Source organism: Leptonotus elevatus, chromosome 9, assembly GCF_054856555.1.
Source record: "Leptonotus elevatus isolate MCC_2025b chromosome 9, RoL_Lele_1.0, whole genome shotgun sequence".
Lineage (NCBI taxonomy): Eukaryota > Metazoa > Chordata > Actinopteri > Syngnathiformes > Syngnathidae > Leptonotus > Leptonotus elevatus.
The window spans coordinates 15,671,497-15,695,734 of NC_141247.1; the positions used below are offsets into that span (position 1 = coordinate 15,671,497).

Below are 24,238 nucleotides of genomic sequence, written 5' to 3' on the forward strand. Positions count from 1 at the left end.
TTTAGGGCTATGCATACAGAAAAATAATAATACTGGACACCCATTCACACAGTGAAAACAAATTGTAAAACGTAGGAAATCAACAACAATACAACATTAGTCATTTTGAGAAAACCATTGAGCAATCATTTGTGTTGTGTGACGTACTCCTTTACTTGTGATGGCGATGTTGTATGCCACTGTCTGACCTTGCGAAGGGAGGGGCGGGGGTCCACGACAAAGCGAGTTGGGGGGCGGGCGGGGGGAGGGGGTTGGTGTATGAGAGAGAGGGTGGGTGGGTCTATTTCTGAGCTCAGGGCCGAGGATTAAACAGAGAAGCAGTCCCGGCACGATGACAGCATCCAGCACATAGACATCACCCCACCACCACCCCATCATCCTCCTCATCCGGTCTGGGGATCACACCGCGGATATTTCGGGAGAGACAATCGCTGTTTGTCTTCACATTCTCCGCATCAGCCTCCACAGACTCCCGGTCCGCGTGTCTCCTCTTGAAAACCACGAGGTGAGTGAACAATATCCACGCACCGAGGCGCCTGATCGCTCGCCTTCCTCGCACCTTGCGTCCATTCCAGTCTTCACCGCTTGAGATTTCTCGGCCGAATGAATAATTCAATTGACGACGGTCCACGCAGCCCACGGATTGCACCCGCGTTCCGATTTGAGTGAGGCGATGGATATTTAAATCCGATTAAGATAATATATGGAACCAACAAAAGGCTGACCTTTTCCTTTGTTTAGTCTCTTGATATGACTGGCTGATGAATCACAATTTGACCATAGGGGAAGGGTGGATGCTTTCTGGAGGCATTTAGGAGCAGTGTGTGACCACATATATATTCACGTATATTGAAGTCATTCAGCATATCGTTAGCTGTGATATTGAGGATCCACGCTGAATGCACAGTGAAAGCTCAATCGACTCCTGTGATTCATGACGATCCAAGAAGTGCAGCGAGTAAAGCACATATTATGAATGGGCGTAGGCGAGTGGCAGTGCCTTGGGACAGTCATCATTTTTTCTTCTTCTTTCTCTGTCTTGATGTCCTAAGGCCAGAAACAGGAGCCTTCTTCTTCGTCTGTGCCAGGCCATGCCATACATGTCAACACAACTAGACCGGAACGATGCGTTTTGGTGTTCCGGGGCTTTGATTTAATACACAGCATGTTTTTGTTTTTTTAACACTTTCATTGACACATATTGCTTTGGAGGCAGCAACGTTACATATGTGTACTGTAAATATTTGGAATATCAATATTTATTTTATTCTCAACTATAAGTGTGAATTTCAGAAAAAAAAAATCATATTTCCTGAGCTTGAGTCATTAAATTTGTGGGCTTTAGCTAACAGGTGAATCATGTCCACACTGTAATTGATCTACTTTGAAGTAGCTGCAAAAATATATAATTGTCCATTGCATGAGAAGCGAGGAGGGGCACTAGAAACGGTCATGACTTATCATTTTTGTTGTGATTTTACACATTAAAACGATAATAATCACGCTAAATGAAAGACAACTTAGCTCAATATTTTGTCCAGAGGGTCCCTGGCAATTTCACGTGCTTGCCTAATGATAAATCTGCCCCTGCTCTATCTGTTCACATGGAAGGACATTACAATATTTTAGTTGCTCCACTTCACCCCCCCCCCCCCCACTTCACTCGCCTCGATTTTCACTCGATTTGTTTGCCAACACAAAGCAAAAAAAATTGATGAAGCGACCAAGTTGTACTTGCATGAAATCTGGTTGTTTTAATCAGCATTAGGCTAACATATCTTTTACTCATCTATATTTATGTTTCCTATGTCTTAATACCTAACCCCCAATCTAGTACACTCCTGGTTTATTCCCGCAAATTCCAGTTAGATTTACAACTTCTTTTTTTTTTTTAATCGCATCCCTTCCGTGCCTGTGATGTGTGAAAAAGGTGGATGTTCTGTGTTAGGCTTACGTGTGTTCTGGCTCTGCTTCAAGCAGCGTGTAGTGACTCAGGGATCTATATTTTATCCCATTTGATTGGACGTGCATGCTCTGAGCTCATGCTGCCACAGGAGATACGCAAGGGGCAGAGATCGCACATCGGGAAAGTCTTGATGCCTGCCTGCATTAGCCTCTGACTGCCCCGCCGATTGCTCCACTGTCCCACTTAACTGCAGCCAGCCTGGCCTGCCATGCTTTTCATCTCCACCGCGTGTCTTCAGGGCAGTTGCTGGGTTGGTCTTCTAGGCCAATTGATCCTTCGGTCAACCGATAAATGGCTGATTAATTGCTTACGTATTCGTTGGCCCGTCTGCATATTAGTAGGTGTACTGCGCTATAGGCCGTACTGTATACTGTACAACAAAATCTCATAGTTTCATCCCTTCCACATCCTTTCAAAACATTAATTAATTAGCACCCGTTCTCAATCTCGTTGAGTTATTTTTGTAACTCCCAGTTTGGTGACCATATTTTGATTTCCAAATACGAGGAAACTCGGCCCTGTCTATTTTGAAGTCTTACTTGCCAAATGAATAATTAATGACATAATGATCTAAATCGGGGTGCCCAACCTTTTTTTGCCCCAAGATCTACTATTTGAGGTCTTCTTAAGATCTTTTTCCGGCAATGTCGGGGATTGAACCCACACCACGACTTCATCCCCCGCATTGCGAGCGCAGCGCGCTACCAGTGAGCTAAAATTCTGTGCTGCCGGCACAGCTCACCATCTTATTTGAATGCTCAGGGGCAAACTGACTGCAGTTGCATTTGGCTTGTTCAACTTGTAACGTAACACCGGTTGGGCGACTTTTCCGGGTCCCCGACCATAGCTCACAAATGTGGTAGGTCACGTATGCTGGTAACAACCGCTGCACTGCTGAAACCGCTGAAAAATGTGAGTCAAATTCAACACATGCTAATTGATCCTGTGAAAAACAATGGAAACCGGACATTTTCATGAATTTATGCACCCAACCGGACACCCGGAAAAATATAAAAACACGGACATGTTTGGGCAAAAAAAGGACATTCGTTCATCCTAGGTAATGCTGACACACACAAAAATTAAACAAAACACAATTAACCATTTTATATTTAAACTGTTGGACCACACCTTATATCGTCTAAAGACGGTCCGATAGCTTAATGCTAACGTATTTCTATCGCAAAACATTGTACACGAGCTAACAGAAATTAGCATGGATGGTATAGTAATTATACACCTTCAAGCAACTGCTACAACTCACACACACGGCGTAGCAACACATTCAAATTAAATACGAGATTTAAACATTGTATATTTAAACACAAAAATGTTTAACCACGAAATGAATAACGAAAGTCAACTAGTTTAATGCTAGCACGTAATGCGAAACGCCGTAGATGTAATGGAAATTGCTGTCGATTGTTCTGTAATTATTACTGGAGGTTAATCGCGTTGTATGGTCATTACCATGTGGGGCTTGCTTGGGCATTATTAAAAACCTATAAAACGCAAACAATCGCTTTAAAAATTCAATATAGCGTTTTCACTGTACTGTAATATGGATGGATGGCCGTGGGTACAGCGACACTGTATGAAACAAAACTCGTCATGAATCAGTCAGAGTTTTATGTTTATTTGAGATATTACCCAGATATTTTCTTTACTTCCCTGCTTGGGAAGACCCTTTTTCTGTTCTAGCATGACAGAAAGCGACAGCTTTAGTATGAATTAGATGAATGTCAAGGGGGGATCAACGCCATATTTTATTCTAGCTACACTCGCTGTTAGGTGTCCCACTTCTTTTGTACGTACGATACATGTAATAAAAAAAAAAGGGTAAAAAAAAAAAAATCATAACAGTACACTATGTTGCAGAGGAAAGGGAGACATGACCTCATTGATGTGACAGCTCCATGGTAATGGCACAGTTGAGTGACAGCGGTGCCACAATGTAGGCCAACTCTATTTAGGAACATATCCTACAAAAGGTTATTAGGATGGAACAGCTAACACTTTCTGTTCCTTTTCATTTGTATATGAATATTTCATATGAATACTTAAAAATTGGTCTACAGGACCCGGAATTGGCACAATGAAGCGCGCTGGCGTATTCGCTTGATTTATAATGTACTCAGTGTTATAAAGACTGTACTAGGTTGTTTAGCCAGGACTGTGTACACAAATAAAACATTGTAGCCTGTAGGAAAAGAACCGCTGTATTTGTTTGTTTCACATCAAAGCTCCAAATCTATTGGAACGATTCCATTTCAAGATAACCCTTTCGATATGCAGTTATTGAAGCGGGCAATATATCACGCTCTCACATCCGGCGAGACTTGCGCGGAGATCAAGATGTTCCTCTCTGGGAACCATCGATAGCGACGCGCAGCACAACACGCTACGCTATTAATCTTCAAAAGGTTCATTATTTAATAGTGCGCTGGGGAGTGCGAGCCCCAGCCAAGTCGCTGATGAAAGGGGAAATGAAATGAGTTGTGCGCGGTGAGTCCAGGCTTCATAACGCTAATGGAATGGGCTTGAACGGCTGCATGAAGAACAGCAGATGTGGTGTTTGTCTGGAATACCAGTGGCAGGCCCGCATGGGATCATCCAGTTCAGGATTACAAGTTTCCTGTCCATGGGGGCAGCAGAAGCTCTTGGCTTCCTGACTAGACAGTCACAGGTTCAAAACCTGCTGTAGGCAAATTTGAGGGCGGGAGGTGGTGTACTGCTACTTCTCTCCCTTAGCCTGGAAATCCAGACTCATTCGCGGGCAAACTTGAGCTAACAGACAGTGGAATGAAGCAATGAGCGAAGAGCGGACATGACGTCAGAAAAGCGACTCGTTGAAGTGTTTTTGTTTTTGTTTTTGGAGGAGACGGAGTAAAAATCCAACATGGCTACTAGCCGAAAAAAGACAGTAGTGAATGACTTGGGTCGTTGTTGCGGGGAAAACTTGAAGAGAAGAGTGACGTCACGCAAATAGACGAATTTGATTGGTCCATGCCGAATCGCTGCATGCAGACCTTTCAAGAAAGTGGGTGTAGCTTGCCAGGCTACTTCTCTCCTTAGTGTGCCATTGAGCAAGGTATTGAATTCCCAATCTTGTCAGTAACACCATTGCTGACCCTATTTCTTTGTCTGAGGACCTCAAATATGCTGATTGGATCCATGAGTGTGAAATGCATTTTTTTTTATACATAAAAAAAAAAAAAGTTAAAAATTCTCTATTCTTTTTTCTTTTCCCCCCATTGAAATTAATTTGTTATGCATTAAATCCCCCTCTCAAATGAAACATTTTTTTTTTAAAGAAGAAGAAAAAAGCACTCTACAGAATTGTACTTTATTAAAAATGTACAGTAGCTTGGCCACTAGGGGGAAGTATAATACAGACATACATAAGATACGAAGAAGAGTTTCACAACTAAATGACTTTGTAAGATGCAGTAATAAGGATAAAGAATATATCTGTAAAATATATATTTAAAATAATTTGGAAGAGGACACATTCTAATTTGAGGATCTCTGATGGCGGTGTAACAAAAAACAATTTGAATCAGAAAATTGAACCGAATTGAATTGTTCCAATTTAAAATATATCAAGATACATATCGAATTGAATTTTTAAGACATTTATTTTTTTATTATTTCCCTTTATGCTTCTTAACCAAACACACATGACATAACCCACACAAACACAGAGACCATGCAAACCACACAGGAAACTTGCCACTTTTGATCAATTTTCAATGCTGCCAAACAATTCTGGCTTCATAACATTCGATTGCAAGTTGTCCAATTGTCATGAAATAACCGATCATGACTCTCAACCAAGCAGCACAAGACAATAAAAATAATAGAGCCATCTTTGAGCGCGTCAGCTGCTAACCCTCGAAGCGGTTGCAGTTCATTTTGGACGTTCAACAACATCGAGCAAGTGTCAGAGAAAAACCTCGAAGTGATTTCTAAGGCAATCCAAACAACACGTGACATGCGTAAGAAAAGGTGGAGATGTTTTCATTCGCTTTAGGTCAAGTTACAGTATGAATCCAGATGACTGTATAGGAAAACAGCAGCAAGCTTCTGCAGTTCACCTCCCCCATCGCCGAAAGAAGTCAAATTAACTACTCAAGAATCAATCCTATGCACTTTCAAGTTAGTTCAAACGGAAATATTTCGATTCCGGATCTTTAACTTACTCCTTCTGAATGAATTTCTATATTTAAACTGACACTGTTATGTAACGTTTTTTTGTAAACGATGCTCCCCCTCAGTCATTGCGAATGAACATTTTTGCTGCCAAGTGTGTCGTGTTCGTGAGTTGTACGACAGAAGCGAAGTGTGAAGTGTAACGGCTGGATCCTGCTGCTCTACTGCTGCTGCTGCGTTCAGCCCGGAAGCCAGCTCGCGTGTGCGCGCGTGTTGCGTGGGACAGATTTGGGACAAGATGTCAATAGCCGCCTTTCCAAAATAAAGCTGCAGTTTTGTCAGCGAGGGAGGCTCTTTTCCCCCCCTCCTCGCTTATCACATGAAAGCTTGTGATTATTGTGCGCGCGAGTGGTGTGTTCGCAACAGCTGACGGAATAATTCACGTTTTGTTATTCGCAAGCAGGAGAGAGCGGGCCCGTCTATGAACTGCGCTCGTAGCGAAACGAAGGGCTGTGAACAACAGGCCTGTTTTGTTAGCCAGAGAGACTTTGTGTGTGGGAAAGTGGGGGGATTTGTCTTGAAGGAATGAGTCGCAGACGTTGCAACGCAGGGATCGAGACAGCCCTCGTAACCTCAAACGCATAATGAAGACTGGAGGAGTGCTGCGGGGCAGAGTGAGCAGCCGCATGGGAACTTTGGGGATGTGGCGGTAGTAGACCGTCAGACTCCCATCAGCTTTTTGCTCATTGATTTATAACTGGGGTGAAATAAAATGTGGGATAAGCGAGGAGGGGGGGGGGATATGAGTGCATTTAAAAGCAAGACAAATGGAGTGACATGGAAAGCTGGACTGCATTTAGCAGTTTGCCAATCTGCGCTAAGGCCAAACAATCCTGATTTGGGTCACCGCAAAATTGCACACCGTCTCCATCACGCTGCATTCGAGACGGCTTCTTAAAACTTTCAAGTAATCGAGCATAAACAAAAAACACGGACGAACCAAACCCTACATCTATTTAAACCTACACAAAGTACAACCTCAAAAAATAGAAAAACGATAATTCTACGCTTAAATATATGTATATTAGGGGTGGGAATTTTGAATGTCTCACGATTCGATTCCGTTTTTTGGGTGTGCGATTCGATTAAGAACGATTTTTTGATTCAAAATGATTTGATTCGCAATGATTTTTGCTTCAATTTATAGATGTTCGAGGAACCGTAATCATCTACTCCAGTCTGACTCGCTAATGCTAATTAGCGCTCTACTCGCGGCACTTTTATCACTCAAAAGAACGGCTCCACGCTGCAAAATTATTGGAATAACTTGATCGTGACTTTTTCCTTCTACTCTCTAATGTGGCTACAACTTAACAGTGTATCAAACCGCGTGGAACTACACTGCCCCTCAGTGGCCAAATCAGGTACAACATGAACGGCGCTCCCAATAAGGGCACACAAATAAAGTAAAATAGATTTTGGGACCATTCTGAATCATACTAAATGAGAATTGATTTTTTGGCACACCCCTAATGTAAATATATATATATATATATATATATATATATATATATATATATATATATATATATATATATATAACAACATGTACTTAAACACTAAACTAAATTCAAATAAAATGTAGGGCACATAAATAAAATAGAACATAAAATAAAAAAAATAAAATTGTGCCCAAATAAATATTGAAAACAGACTTCACATGGACCCCCTTCCAAATTTACGCCCGTGGACAACCATATCATAGCAGTGATTCTTCTTCGTTTGTATTGAATATGGCTGCATTGTACTGCCCCCGGTGGTCAAATCCGGCACACCCGAAGGAGCTCAATAAATATAATTATAAGCATTAAATCATGACACACATTTAATTGTTTGCATTCTTTTAAATTAAGTTATTGCTTTATTTATTTTTTAAAGTACATTATTATAACGTGCTATTTTCATTGTTGACAAACACAAAAAAGTGGTTATTGAACCAATTAAACTTGTATCTCAAGGCACCACTGTACTGCTAACAAATCTAAACAATAGATGATATCTACAATTTTCTTGGCAGAGGTAATAACAATACAGATATGTTTTTTTGTTTTGTTTGTTGATTCAACAAGAACACAATACATCAGTGTCATGCCATCTGGCTGAGTTTGCCCGAAGGAATGCTGCACTCATCAACATTCTCAACTCCTCCTTATGAACAAACTCCCTCGCAACGCACTGTAGTTACTTTTGTTCTTTCTATTCATCCACTTCAGCGTGCATTTCTTTGACGCTGCCCTCTTCGGCCTCTTTAAAATCCCCCCCCCCCCCCCACACCCCCTCCAATATCCTGTCCTTTCTCCCTTCTCTTTTCTTCAACCCACTCTTTCACGATCCCAGTCCCCCTTTTCTTAGCCCCCTTTAAAGCCGCCTCCCATTTCCCCGTTTCACCTCTGCAACCCCCATCTGTCTTTCCCGTGTCCCCTCTAGTTTTTCTGCGTTTGTTGTCTTGCCCTGGCAAGGGTGTAGAAGAAGAAGGCGGTCGGAGGCTGTGCTAGCTGCATTAGCGCCATGCATTATTCATGTAACCCTGCAGTTGTGTTGGTCTTCTGCTGCCTTTTCACTGGGACACACGGGCCTCCTCAAAAAGCTCGGTGTAAGGGACACAGAGAGGAAGACAAACCAAACATTTTCTTTACAATATGTTCTATGCGCACCAGTCTTCTAAAATTGATTAAAATTATGTTCATGGAATATGAGTTAAGCGGCAACATCCACCCAGTTTATCCATCGTAAGGGGCGGCCATTTTGCCATTTGCTGTCGACTGAAAATGACATCACAACCTACCACCAATCACGGCTCACCTGATTTCTGAAGCTGAGCTGTGATTGGCTGTTATCTGAGCCCTGAGCTACTGTGATGTCACTTTCAGGGTGGGTTTTGCTGCTTAAGTCATATTTCATAAACACAATATTTATCAATTTGCCTTGTTAAGACTAGTGGGGGCGAATAAAACATACTGTATTATTTTAAAGAACATTTTAGCGTTGACTTCCCTGCCATTTTCACTGAAGCAACCCCCTTCGCTCCTGGCTGTTTAACTGGATTTTGCCTGATTTTGCAAGGCCCACAGAATATTGTGTTCTATTGCTATAAAAACACGGAATCTACCAAAAGAAAGATTAGAGTCTCTTCTTTCATTAGGAAAAAAAAGTACATTTCGATCTGTTTTCGTTTTGCAGAAATTAGCATTGGAATATACAGGTAGCTAAGTTTCATCATTATTCACAAATCTGTTTATAAAATGGCACTAGTTGATCTCTTATACTCTGCTGCCACCTGCTGGCCATTTTTGTAATAATTACCATTGCTTCATGCATACTGTTCAGTTCAGAGGCTTCTGTATGCTCTAGCATAAAAAAAACATTTTAAAACTAAACAAAAAAACATATAAATATGTCTTTGGGAGCACGGCAATATTTATAATAGAACAAATGTATATGTTTTTGGGAGCAAATGAGTTAATGGAGAAGCTGCAAGATGAATTCCTACCGAAGCAGGTCAACATTTAAGTGCAATTTTAGTCGGTTTTGATGTGTGGTCATGCACTCCCTTAACGCCGCAGCCAGCGACAAAGCATTCCCCAAATGTTTATTTTCTCCTCAAGCTGGCTTTTGGTTCCAGCCATATCCGTCCCTGATGTTCACGATGAAAGCCCTTTTATTACTGGCCAAGATTTCTGTCTGCTTGGCAGCCTTTCTGCGTGCGCGCCACACTCTGCTGTCCTCTTTCGAGCGCGTCCAGTTAGAGACGTTAACCGAACCGGGCGCTATGAAATTTTAATCTAGACAACCAGATGAGGATGGAGGGCCCTGTCTCCCCATCGCCATATGCATCAGAGGCCGCGGTGGAGCGAGAGTGAGTGAGAGAGAAAGCGAGAGAGCCTTGGGGGACCGGAGGAGGGGCCTCTTGGAAAACCACATTCACAAAGCTGGATTGGATTCACATCTGCTTTGCTTGACATACTTTCAAGATTCAAGATTCACCCTGAAAATATCATCTGATCTTTGATTACAGGATGTTTCAATCTTCATTCTCGAGTGGACATTGATTGTTGCGTTTGACGGGTCTCGCTGATGGATTCCTAATCTGCTCATCACAGGTGGCTACGCCAGAGTGGGACCCGCACCGATGATCACAAGCGTCCCCCTCCACCTCCTTTCAGCCAATCCTGGAGGGGCTGCAGAGCTGATGTCTCAGAGGGCGAGCGGCTGTTTGTGTTGCGGAGTCCTAAAGAGGCAAGCTTCATCGCGGTGAGTCACGCCACCTCCCAGGTCCTACACAGCCGTGTGTAAAATTAACACTTACCAGAGTTATTTGTGTCTCGGTGGTAACTCATTCACTGCCATTGACGGCTATAGACGTCAAAAATTAATTTGAACTATTTCTATTAGTTCAAGTTTTTCTACTTTTGTTAACAAGATTGAGTATGAAAACCTAGATTTTTTTGTTTTTTACATTTAAAATAAAATTTGCGATTAATCGTGTTAACTAGTGAAGTCATGCGATTAATTACGATTAAAAATTGTAATCGTCTGACGCCTCTAATTTTTAATTGTCTTTTCTTTTCTTTTTTATTCGCATCAGGCGATTAAAATATTAAATTGTAATTAATTGTATGACTTCAATAGTTAACTCACGCTAAAAAATTTTTTATATCTGTTCTAAATGTACAATATTTTTTTCTAGGTTTTCATACTCTTGTTAGCGAAAGTGGGAAAAAGTTAAACTAGTAGAAATTGTTCAAATGAATTTTTGACATCTATAGCCGTCAATGGCAGCGAATGAGTTAATCTTCTATAACTCAATGCAGTGCTAAAGAGTGAATGAATCAACACTGCTGGGAGTCATGTTTACACTCTCAAAGAGTTATTTATCTTGTGGTGTTAAATTGTATTAACACTATGCAGTGTTAATTTTTGTACTCAGTTTTGTGTTCATTTTACACTGACATAATAACACTGTGAGTTACGTCAACACCAATTTTGATCTATTAAATTTATGTACCTTTGAAGTGTTGAATTAACATTGCAAAGTTTGCTGTGCAGTTATGCAGGGCATTATTTTGGGACTCTGGAAATGTCTATCTGGTTTCGATTATTCCGCTGACAGAATACACGTCGATCTTTGCTTCAGCACGTGTTAGAAACTTTGTCCTATGTGTATGCCAACTCGTATTGGATTCTGTTTAAATCGAAAAGTTTCTGGCCAACTCTTACTGGGTTTAGCATGAACGCTATTGCACAAGTAGAACAGAGTCACAAAAGTCTAATGTTACATTTGAAAAAATGTGCTCGTAAACCAACGGACGGAGCGTTTAGGATGGATCTAAAATGGCGAGAATGCTGCTGCTCACTTACTGGAGATGTGTTACCTGACTTGGCAAGAGCAGGAGTGTAAGAGTGAAAATGAAATCCGTGCAGGAACTGCTTGACCTAACAGTAACACTACACTAACGCACACACACACACACATCCAGTGCACCTATAAAAAAAACAAGGCAGAGTAGTTTGTCAGTCCCCGTTCCTCAGCGTTGCGTCAATAATCACACTCATCTCCTCGGGCGCAGCTGTCGGCGATGTAGCTTTGCTCATCCTTCTTCATCCTCGCCAATCGGCCTCGGTACGGATCAACAGGAGGTGCTAAAGTGACACCCTGCCCAGCCCGTGCAGATCGAAGGCTTCTAATCCTCTTAAAGGTCAAACCTACGCAGCATGCTATAGTATTACTGCGGGAGGCTCGTCATCGCTGGCACACAAGCAGCAACTGAGATGAAGATGATGACTGTTAAATCCAATCAGAAATTTGGCCCGAGGAAATGACGAAGAAAAATACGAATCGCGGTTCATCGTTTGTGGCTCTGCTGAATTTCAGATTTTTAGGCAACCATTTTTGTGATGCCAAGATATACTGTAAACAATCATACTCAAAAAAACATTTGAATATACTGTATATATTTTAATATTTTGAGTATGACTTTTGTATGTCAGTGTTAAGGAAAAGCATGGTGTACAGTCATTCTAAAAACATAGAATTTATATGTTGTAATTTTTGAGTATGTATGTATAGTATTTCTAAAAATATTATATATACTTACTATAAATACTAAGGTGCAACTAATGATTATTTTAATATACCTGTAATGCTTTTGATATATCAAATTTCTTAACACAATGACAATAAATTGTAAACAAAGACCTTTCTTTTTGATGGTGGTTCGCCAACTGCTGCAGTATAGCGCCACCTACTGCCGAGGAGGACTTACTCAATGTCAGATTTTATTAATAATGTAGATGAATTGGATAAAAAAAAACTTGATTTAAAAAAACAGGGCATTATTTCAATTTGGAGGTGCAGAAAATTCACAAGAATAAAGTGATTATGATTCAGCTACTGGTTTGATCTGTAAAATGTCAGAAAATTGGCAAAAATGCTGGTCATTGTTTACCAGATTAAAAGCAGATGTTTGCAAATGTCCTACTTGGTTGAGTGGCTGAAATGATGAGGAATTGGACAATTTTAAATTAAATTAGTTCTCTAAATCAATGATTAATCAATAATCAAAATAATTGTTAATTAATTCAATTATTGACCAATTATTATTTATTGATTAATTGTTGCATCTAAAAAAAATAAACCTACTAAAATCTCAAGTTTGGCTTCTTTTTTTTTAAGCCAGATTCCCTTTGCAGCTTATCTATTTTATATCCAGATGTGGGACCAGCAGTGGCTGGGTATTCGTGAGGGATAGGGGCCGAGCCATGCTGTGAAAGTCCCTAATTAGCCCAGTTGACAACGAGCCAAACTGTGCCACAAGAGAATGAAAATCACTTTTTATTATTACACAAGACTCCAGCCTGGCCAAATGAAGCTCCTCCCATCACTTCAACATTGTTCCTTGGCCCCAAGATGCCAAAAGATGGTGCCGAAGCAAAAGACAAAGCTTTGATCTGAGCGCAAAAACATCATATAGGTCATTTTTTTCACATAATGTTGAAGCATAGGTTTCCCAAAAATAATCGATGAATATGCTAATGTTCAATACAGCGGGCTGAGCGATCTACTTTTACCTTTGACAATCGCACACATTTATTTGTGGTAAAAACTTCTTCTTCTTTTTTTTTTTTTTATATAAAACTTCAATAAGCTGTTTCCCGATATTTTATTTTTGACTCTGCAAGTTGGAAGGTATGTAAGGGTTAGTCACCAATTGTACGTTATTCTTGATTTCGGCACAGTGGTTGGTAATCACTACGTTAGCATCGTATAAGATCTGGGAGTACGAACACATGGTTCTGCTGGCCAGGCATGCATATCAGAATAAAAAAAAAAAAGAAATGCAGCAGACAAAATGTCCCCTCTGCTTTCTCATCTTCTGGGGGTCAAATATTTTTAACTAATCCCTTCCAGTACTGGAATCTTGTATGACAGGACTCGAGCACAATAATATTTGAGGAAAACAAAAACACACAGAGCGAAAGTGAATTTCAAACAAAGCAAGTACTCGTCTGAAGACGAAAAACAAAAGCACCAAATCTGTTTCACATCTTCAAAACCACAATGAGGTTTGATTTTGTCACATTCTTGCTCCGGAAATGCCTTTCAACCATACTTCTTCTAAAACTGTGTGTGCGTTAGATTTGGAAGAGCATATTTTTAGATGAGTCTGCAGAAAACATAACAAAGCTGTGTGGGGAACTCCTTTCCAAATTAAGGTTATAACCCCGTCCTGCTTTTGCTTCCTCGTGGTTTCACTGAGGCCTCTGTCCTTCATTATGACCCGACATGCTGTTTAAAGAACAGCAAAACAAGAAGTGCGTGACTGCGCAATCCTGCTTAATGTATGGATTGAAGCAAGATTGTGAGTTGTTATTGTCCGACAGTGCAGCAATTTTTTTTATGATTGCGTTGAACGGTGTGACATGCTCCCTCATCCCTCTCTTCTACTTTGTTCTGTGTTGCACTCCTTCCTGACTGGTCGCATGTCTGATTAGTCATCACACAAGGGGCGACAATACACACATCTTAGAAAGTCAAAGAGGATGAGATTGTGATTATGGAGATGAATCTGCGCTCTGATTTTTCTTACAAAGCTGTTTCCTTTCATACGCTTCTGTAATCTCAGTGTCTGAAATAAACCCTTTCCTTGTCTGTATCTCTTTAGATAAATGGAGGAGAAGGAGCGGTGTCGGAGCAGGTCTCCTGCTCGGAGAGCAAGCCGGGTTCAGCAGGTGGTGGGAACCATAATACGTCGCACCCGAGAATCACTGAGCAGGTACAGCTCGGAAATGGAAAAAAAAAAATATATATATAGTTGTTGTGTCCATTTATATTTATTTTTGGGGATTTAATTTCCGAATTATATATTTTTTACATCCGTTTTTATTTTATTTTATATGGAAATAAAAACAATAATCCTATATAATAAACTATATATATATATATATATATATATATATATATATATATATATATATATATATATATATATATATATATATATATATATATATATATATATATATATATATATACATATATATATATAGTTGTTGTTTTTATTTCCATTTATATTTATTTTTGGGGATTTAATTTCCGAATTATATTTTTTTACATCCGTTTTTATTTTCACTTTTAGTCATTTATTTATTTTGAATTTTGGCAGTTTTGGTTCTCCATAGTTTTGGTCTGAAATCAATAAGCACTCCATTTCCCCGTTGACCACACCAACGCCACGGTTTATATATATATATATATATATATATATATATATATATATATATATATATATATATATATATATATATATATATATATATATATATATATATATATATATATATATAAAATACATTTGTATTTAATTTTTGAATTCTATTTTTTATATTCGTTTCTATTTTCACTTTTAGTCATTTATCTATTTATTTATTTAGTCATTTATTTATTTTACATTTTGGCAGTTTTGGTCCATACTGCCAGGACGAAATGTTATTTAAGTGAGGGGCGGTCCTAAGCGTGCCTTGGGTTGGACTCCGCCATTGCAAACTACCTTTCATTGGCCGAGGGAGCGGCTCGGCGAACAAAGAAGTCTTGCCGACATGCATTGGAGAGCTCCAGCAATGGACGACTATCTTGTCCACTGTCACCTCGACTTGTTGTCGAGCAACTCAAGTCGCAAGTTGTGGCTTCCTTCTTCGACCTATGAAAGGCAGTTTGCAACGGCGGAGTCCAACTTCAAAAATTCAATTCAAAAATTAAATACTAATGTATATATTTATATATATATATATATATATATATATATATTTATTTTTTTTGTAATTTTTTATTTCCATCTATGTTTATTTATTTTTTTGTAATTTTCAAATTATATTTTTTTATATCCGTTTTTATTTTCAGTTTTAGTCATTTATTTATTTATTTATTCATGTATTTATTTTGAATTTTGGCAGTTTTGGTCCTCCATAAAAAAACACGCCTGTTCCCTTTGGTCTCTGCCCCAAAAGTCTCCGTGTTATGTCACAGTTTCCTTCATGTAACTTCTCACCCCCTTTGACCCCCCCAGAGAGCGGTTGCTAGGCGATGGGAGGCCTCAACGTTCCAACAGCCTGTCCAATCAGAATTACCAAGCCAAGCTATCACTGCAGATCACCAGAGATCCTGTGCTGGACCGAAGTACTGGACATGGATTCGCCCTCACCACAAACACGCCCCTGCTGGTCAGGGATGTGGCCGCAGGTATATGGAGTGTGCTAAAGAGTGTGTCCGCGTTGGTCTCTCTAAGTGGCCACCCGCTTTATGTAACACTTCACCACCTCTCTCCCTCGCTCACATACACCCATGCACGCTCACGTTGACTCCTTTGGCATTCAGGCTGCCGGGCTCGGGGCCAGAGGGCCCGCCTGAACAACAGTGACACCTGCTCACCCTTTCTAAACTCAATCACTTTTCCGTTAGCCAGCTTTTAAGAAGCAAAAACAAAGAAAGGCTGATGTATTACTTGGGTCTGTGGGTCAGCGTACAAGATGGTAATTGATTTCCCAAGTAAAGTCTTTATAGGTTGCTAACTGTAACACTTACACTTCAAAAATTCAACCCGAGATGGTTCATGGAGGAGGTGGTAAGCTCGTTTTAATTTTGGGACTTGAAATTGTTATCCGCGTATGATAGTGGTGATGATAAGGCTCATTGGGGTGACGTAACAAGTTGTCAGAGGACGGGACGGGAAAATGCTGACATCATCAAGAGCCAGTGAGCTGAAATTTGATTGGATAAAGAAACCGTCCCGTTGCTAATTTAGTTTAAGTTCCATCGGCAAGCACTACTGACTACTGAAGAATTAGTTTGACATGGCAACACAATGAAGGGTGAAATCTGATTGGACAAAAAACAAATCTTCCATCAACATCATTTGGAAGCAGTACAGCCAAGTGAAGCGCTACAAAATGAATAGAAGAGACAATGGGTGTCCAAACTATGGCCCAGGGGCCCTTTATGGCCCATCATCCATTTTTTTCAGCGGCCCACAGCATATATTAAAAATGACATTTGACGTGGCCTGCAAGGTGAAGGCAGGGTTATTATAGTTTGGGAATTTTTGTTTTTATTTAATTTTGAGTTTTGTTTTTTAACTTTCAAGGCGACTCTGTCTGTGGTTTAGTTATTTAAAAAATGCTTAGTTTTAGTATTAAATTTCATTAAAAAAATGTGTATTACTTGTGTGCAATATTTAATAAACACCATGGTAAAATGAAAAAAGTAACGCACTTTTTACCTAGCGTTGTGTTTCGGCTGACGTAAATGAAAAGCAGGTGAGGGGAACCATTGGAGCCAAAAGTCAAACACGCAAAATTGTCGCCTATATTGACGTCATCTGAAGGCGCTTTTCTATTGGCTGCTGCTAGATGACATCACATCTGTGCGACACACTTTCAAATGCCCTTGTTCCAGTTAGTATTGAAATAAATATACTTAAAATCATATTTAATCAACCCCAAAGGCTTATGTATCAAATTAATTACAAAAGACGAAAACAAAATACATTTTCGTTTTATTAAACGTAAAATGAAGTTTCAGTTAGTTTTCTTTTTTATTTCTTTAACGAAATAACCATAAAAAAAAACGAAAATAATCTTGGCTGGAGGTGGGTATACTGAGAATGGAAAGTGTGGGAAAACAGGTGCCACTAAATTGTAGCAATTTTCTAGATATGGAAAGATAAAAATTAACTATTCACAACTAGAATAATAACAATGTGGTAAATAAAGATGATTGAATTTTAGAAGGCAGACATTGTTTCTTCCACCATCTGCTCTGTGTCAAATTCAGATTTGTCAACATGAATGATCCTCAACTAACTGTTTTTAAAATTGCCATCTTACCACAGTTTTCTCTTCTTTTGATCCTTAAAGGGGAAGTCAACAATAAACATTTCTTGACAATAATATGATATATGTGACCTCACTAGTCTAAACATGACATTCTGATTAATATTACATTTGTGGAATATGAGTTATGAAGCAAAATCCAGCCATTTTAATCCATCTCAGGGGGCGACCATTTTGCCACTTGCTGTCAACTGAAGATGACATCAGAGTTGCTCAGGCCAACGGCCAATCACAGCTCACTAATTTTCTAAAACTGAGTTGTGATTGGTTGTTACCTGAGACCTGAGCACCTGTGATGTCATTTTCAATTGACAGCAAGTGGCAAAATGGCCGCCTCCTGATAATGATAAAAACTGCTGGATTTTGCTGCTTAACTCATATTCCACTAATGCAATATTAACCAGAATATCGTATTTATTTAGAATAGTGGGGTTGCATAAAACATATTATTGTTAAGAATTTTTTCTTAATGTGGAGATAGTCAAGTGGGATAGAGGGCTGAGGCCACCGACAAATCTCGAAAATCCTAAATTATTTGCCTTATTACAACAGACAGCTGCTATGTAGTTTTCAAAAAATGACTACAAAATATAAACAACAACTAAATGCTTGACTTTATGATTTCAGGGTGTTTAATAAATTATAATCAAGAATTGCAGAGCGACCCTTGCATAATTCAGTTTTTCTGTATGCGGCCCTCAAATGAAAAGGTTTGGACACACTGGAGTGGACTGTTGCGAATAAACAAATGTAATTTCATGGAACAAATTTGACAATTTATGCAGCCAATGTACCTCAGTGCTTCTGATAGTGTATAGGCCAACGGAGAAGGCCTTGCTAGCACTTACAGCCCACTACTGACATGACCAAATATGGTCCCTTGCCCAATGAAAAGGGTAACTGACAGAAAAAGGGGGTACAGTATAGAACAAAACACGAGACAAAAGTGAAGAAATGGTATGACATTAACATGGGTGCGGCTGTGGCTAACAGCTTTTTGGGGACATTTGTGGATTAGTTTGACGCATGGCAAAACAAAGAGGAAGGGAGGGGTCCTAAAAAACTGCAAAAATCAGGATATTAGCAGAAGTGACACGTAAGCTCGACGGGGGAGGGGTGAACTCTTGTGCGGCATGAGTGAGCCTGAATGTGTGCCAACGCGTGCGTGTACAAAACGGCATGCATCTCTCGGGCAGACGGGGCTTTGCCAGGCAGATGGGGCGTGCGAAAAGAGTGCGTGGGCGTATGCATTTACGCATATGTGGTCTCCGTGTGTTTTTGTGTTGCGAGCGTGCGTTAGTAAGAGTAAGCCCAAACTGCTGCGCTGCAGTCGTGCTCGCTTGCCTGAAAACAAATGAGTATAAATAAAACGAGAGAAAGCCGTGTGGAGCCGAGCTGGAAGAGGCCCAGAATAACTGTAACCCCTCACGTCCTGGAGAGCTGTTGAGTCAGCCATGTTGAATAACCATATGTGTCATTTTGTGTGTGTGCATGTGTACGCCTTCGTCTGTGTGTGTAGATCTCCTTTAATCTGTACTAAAAGTAGCTACTAGCCCACGTATGCAAGCACACGCGTTTTTTGATTATGGTTGTGTGTGTATATGTATGTAGGTAGTCCTGCAGATGGGATACTCTACCCAGGGGACCAGGTTTTGCAGATCAATGACACAGTGCTGGAGGATTTGAACGGTGATCAGGTGGAAAACATATTAAGGTGAGAACTGCAGAGACTGGCAAAATAAAAATTGGGGGAAAAAACATTGTCGCGTGAGGTGTGGATTGAGGAACCAAACTCAGACAAGAAACAGGAGTTGGGAAATAGAGTTTTATATACAAAAATACAAAGTATTGACTGAAACGCTTGCATAGAAGAAAACTTGCATGCGAGGAAGAAGGATAGAAAACTTCCATGTGCTGACAAAAGTGTCATTCAGTAATTCTCGCTAGTGAAATGCACAATCCTATGGCAGAATGAAGGCCTGTTGGATAAAATAAGAGTGACTATAGGAACATAACAACTGCATAGCAACTGACCACATTATCACCATAAGTGACATAGTAACCGTATAAGCATAATACATCCATACCGCAATGACCTCCTGATCTGCATAGGTTAATAGTTGCATAAGCATAATACACCAACATAACACAATGACCTCATGACCCAATCATAGCACAACAACAAAAAACAAGTGCTTAAGAAAGAAAAGAAAAAACGTAACTTACTGAAACAAAATTTTACATAAAAAAATGAAACTACAATTCTAGCAACAACAACAACAAAAAACAACAACAACAAAATATATATATATGTATATAATTAGTTTTTTTTTGTTTTTGTCAATAGATTTCATAGCTGAGATTTCAAGAATCGCTTTCAATTATTTCGTTATTACTGTACGGTTATACAGAAGAAAGTAGATCGAAAAGTCGTTTGGGAATTGTAGCACAATTTGTCTGACAAATACGGTACTCTATAAATGAGGCAAAACTAAAACTAATACTAAAACTAACAAAAACTAAAACATAGCATTAAAAAAAACTAACAAACCCGCTCTAAAACGAATTTAAACTGATTTTTTTTTTAAACATTCAAAATGGCATTAAAAAAACCTAGAATGAAAACTCCAAAACTATTGCAACCCAGTCCTCTTCACATTCTTTTGATGCTCCGCCTGAATCACTTATTAATGCCACCTAGTTTTTTTTACATTTTAAGTTGCTTTAAAGAAGTGATACTATCAATTTATAATACACTTCCCAGTTAATTACATGACTGTGGTAGTAATAGGAAAACCATTACAGCATATTCATTACGATGACAAACAGTGGGCTGCAAATCACAGGTGCATTCCTGCCGCCAGTTTGTTGTCTGCGCCTCATCCTTGCCCGATTGCGAGTGTTCATAGTGGCTAGGGGGAAAAAAATCCACAAGAAAATCTAACCTTTTTTGTGCCGCATAGACACATTCCCAAACACAACCTCACCCTTCTCTTCACCATTTTGTTTATTACAAGCTAATGCTAATAGACATTTGAAGTGAGCGCCTTAAGAGGTTCCATTACATTGTCAATAGCGAAGGCAGCATTTTATCAACAAACTACTGAAATACACTTGTCAACTTGTCGACAATTTAGCTGAACATGATCTTAACCAGGTATCCACCTCAAAAGCTAATGCTATTGGTAACACTCTTAGCTAACGCTAATCTATGCTAACATTGTTGCTCTGTTTGCGTTTCTTGGCTATTGCCGCCATGTCAAAGTGGGTGCTAATTATATTGATTAGCGGCCCCCCCCCCCTCACTGACACATGTTGAGAAATAGGCAGAGAACTACAGATTATTTACTTAGTTGAATAATTCCGCTTTAGAGACCTACATTAGGATGTTGACTTGTGAGTACCCCAACCGACTACTGTATATTTTTACAGTTACAAGCCATTGCTTGGTCAATTTTTTGCTTTGCGTATGATTGACTGTATTACATGTCCTCTAATTAAACCACCAGATCAAATCAATTAACCTTTCTACGTGTTGTGCCACCATGTGCATGTGACCCATCCAGTAAAAAGCAGTGCGATTAGATCATCTTCACTGTTTAGCGTAGTATATTAGGGTTGATGCATGGTGGAGCGTGTGAGAATAGCTTAACAGGTTTGGGGCAAAGTTTGTCGGGGGAAAGTGCTCACTTGGCAGCTGAAACAAGAATATGTGGTGTTGTTTGTTTTTCTGCACAGGGACTTGGAGGACTGCATAACCGTGACGATCCTCCGGCACATGACTGTGAGTACAAAGAAGACATTGATGAACTTCGCTCATACCAACCATCTCCCTGTACTGTATTTCAAGCATGCGGCCTCAATATTAAATGTTCGGATTTGAAAGTGTACAAAAAAGCACGTCAGCTCTTTGAGTCCGAGGTCATACAAAGTCCACATGTCGTTTGTGTGTGTGTGTGTGTGTCGCAGAATCCCAAATCATCCATCATGTCAGCAGAGAAGAGAGCCCGTCTGAGGAGTAATCCAGTTAAAGTGCGCTTTGCAGAAGAGGTGGTGGTCAATGGGCACACTCAGGTGAGAACAGTTCAATCCCCATTGACTTATGTAGCATTTCAATGCAAATTTCAAAAACTTTATTTGTCACCGTGTGGCAATTTAAGGCACATAGAGCATCAAGTAAACGATATACTGTAAACTCGTCTCTAAACTCAAAAGAAGATAAAGTATGACGTAACGCCGTTAACTACTTTGTTGATGAAGAGGAGTGTCCCAATACTTTTGTCCAAATTTAGCAAATGTATGAGGCGACCTGTAATAAAGGACATCTATTGTCGTAAAGATTTTGATGATCTATCTATCTATCCCCTTACCATCCAATAATCTTAGCAACCTCATTTACTGCCTTAATGATGATGAAATATTTGAACCTCTGCCAGTTCGCCCACAAACTCAGATCTTTGCCTCATTCATATTCAATATTAGTTGCGAATGTTGTCCGCTCTTGTTTCATCTAAATCGGATATTCAACCCCCCCCCCCATCCCCAACTACGCTGCCTTAATTAATTCAGGAAAGAGGTCCAAACAAAGTGGGATCGTATCATTTCAATTCTTGCTTCTCAGCTTCTTATTCGCTCAGTTTTACAATATTAAAATGACAAATAGTAAGCGTGACAGATAAATGGCTCCATATAGGATGACAAATGAATGTAGCATAATTAATGCACTTAGGCCTACTGCTGTTATCTTTCATTCTGGGAAATCTTGCTGCTGTTCTTCAATAAGCCCAGAGACCTGAATTAATAATAGTAATTTAGAATGCTTTGTAATGGACAGCCATTATTCCATGTTATGCGTACATTAGGGGCATCAGTTGTACATTTCTGCATTGCAGCCTGTCATGCTCTCTATCTGTTCTTTTTTATTCTTTCCATCAGGGAAACTCTCTTCTCTTCCTGCCTAACGTTCTAAAAGTCTATTTAGAGAATGGACAGACCAAGGCCTTCAAATTTGACCACACCACAACTGTCAAGGTATGCACTTTACATGTGAGAAGGGCGTGTAAACGAAAGGGTTGCATCTCTGTTAACACACAAATCCTTAATTGAGATTGAAGTACTGTATTTTTGTAATTTTCACACTGCCCGGCATTCCATGATTGCTCACGAGCATGAGTGTGGGTCGTGTTGCTGCACTCCAATGGTGTGATAGTAAAAAGCAATTAACTCATTCACTGCCATTGACGGCTATAGACGTAAAAAATTCATTTGAACTATTTCTAATTTTTTTATTGTACATTTAGAACGGATATACGATTTGTGATTACTTGTGAGTTAACTATTGAAGTCATGCGATTAATTACAATTAAAAAATGTAATTGTCTGACGCTCCTAATTTTTAATAATCTTTCGTTTTCTTTTTTTCATCGTCATCAGGCGATTAATTTTTTTTAATTGTAATTAATCACATGACTTCACTGGTTAACTCAAGATTAATCACAACTTTTATATCCGTTCTAAATGTGCAATACATTTTTTCTAGGTTTTCATAGTGTTGTTAACAAAAGTGGAAAAAAACTAATAGAAATAGTTCAAATGAATTATTTTTTTTTCTTTTTTTTTTTTTTCTTTTTTTTTTTTTCTTTTTTTGTTTTTTTAAGAGCTCAGTATTGTTCATTCGGAAATGTCATCATCATTGCTCTTTTTTTTTTATTTTTATTTTTTAAATATATATATATATATATATATACACATATATACATACATATATACATATATACATACATACATACATACATTTTTTTTTTTGTGTGTGTGTGGGTGAGTATGTGTATGTGCGTGCGTGCGTGCGTGCGTGTGTGTATTTGTTAGCTCACCAGAAAACCTATTAGAAAAAAAATCTCATACCGTTCACCTAAATCGAACACCAGGAGACCCGAGGGGACCGAAGAAAACCAAGGAAGGTGAAATCTAGCACCGACCAGACACCCCCCACCAGAACTCCTCCCCAGCCCAAGAAACATCCAGACCCCAACAAATCCAAAAAACATAAAATCAGGGAGGCCTCAAGAGACCAACGGCGAGACCGAGAAAAGGAAGGAAGGACAGACGAAGCCGCGTGAGATCCGAGACACCAGCCTCCACCGATTCAATAACCTGAGGAGGAAACAGATTGTGTCTGAGTTTCGGTAGATGCTGGTGTGGTGGATCTGGCATGCATGAAAATCTCCACCAAAGAGGGGAGCCGTCGACCCCCGCCGGAACAGAGCAAGCGCAACACCTCAGGGCCCCCCAGGCCGCGGCAGCGCCAAAGGACGACCCCCGGGCCCCACCAGGGCCACCGGCCGGAGAGCAAACCCAGGAGCAGGAGCGCCCCCCGCCCCAACACGGCCCGCGCCCCCGGCCCAACGCAGCAGGACGGGGCACTGCAGGCCCACCAGGCACCCCACCGGCCCCCAACCCCCGCCCCCCCCCACAACCCCCCGCCCCCCATCCACCCCCGCCACCCACCCCAACCCAGCCCCAGCCGCCCCCATGCCCCCAATCCCCCAGACACCCCCCACCCCCAGCACCCCCCCCGCAACCCCCACCACCGCCCCCCCCCCCAACAAAGCCGCCCCCCCCCGACCCCACCCCAACCAACCGGCAGCCCCCCAACCCCCGACCCCCAGCCCCCGG

General features: G+C 40.2%; 1 protein-coding gene across 2 annotated transcripts in view; it reads left to right on the plus strand.

Moving 5' to 3' along the window:
• The first annotated feature begins 269 nt into the window (after positions 1–269).
• The window catches only part of frmpd1b (FERM and PDZ domain containing 1b), a 40,446-nt gene continuing 16,477 nt past the window's right edge, over positions 270–24,238 (plus strand). Inside the window, exons 1-8 of one of the 2 annotated variants that reach the window (XM_086084845.1) lie at positions 270–505; positions 10,279–10,429; positions 14,341–14,451; positions 15,742–15,914; positions 19,175–19,277; positions 21,302–21,347; positions 21,533–21,637; positions 22,499–22,594. In XM_086084845.1, the coding sequence (XP_085940971.1) occupies positions 14,345–14,451; positions 15,742–15,914; positions 19,175–19,277; positions 21,302–21,347; positions 21,533–21,637; positions 22,499–22,594 (630 nt within the window). In that variant the 5' untranslated portion in view covers positions 270–505; positions 10,279–10,429; positions 14,341–14,344. The remainder of the gene's footprint in view (positions 506–10,278; positions 10,430–14,340; positions 14,452–15,741; positions 15,915–19,174; positions 19,278–21,301; positions 21,348–21,532; positions 21,638–22,498; positions 22,595–24,238) is intronic. The other variant, XM_086084847.1, reaches the window with a different exon arrangement.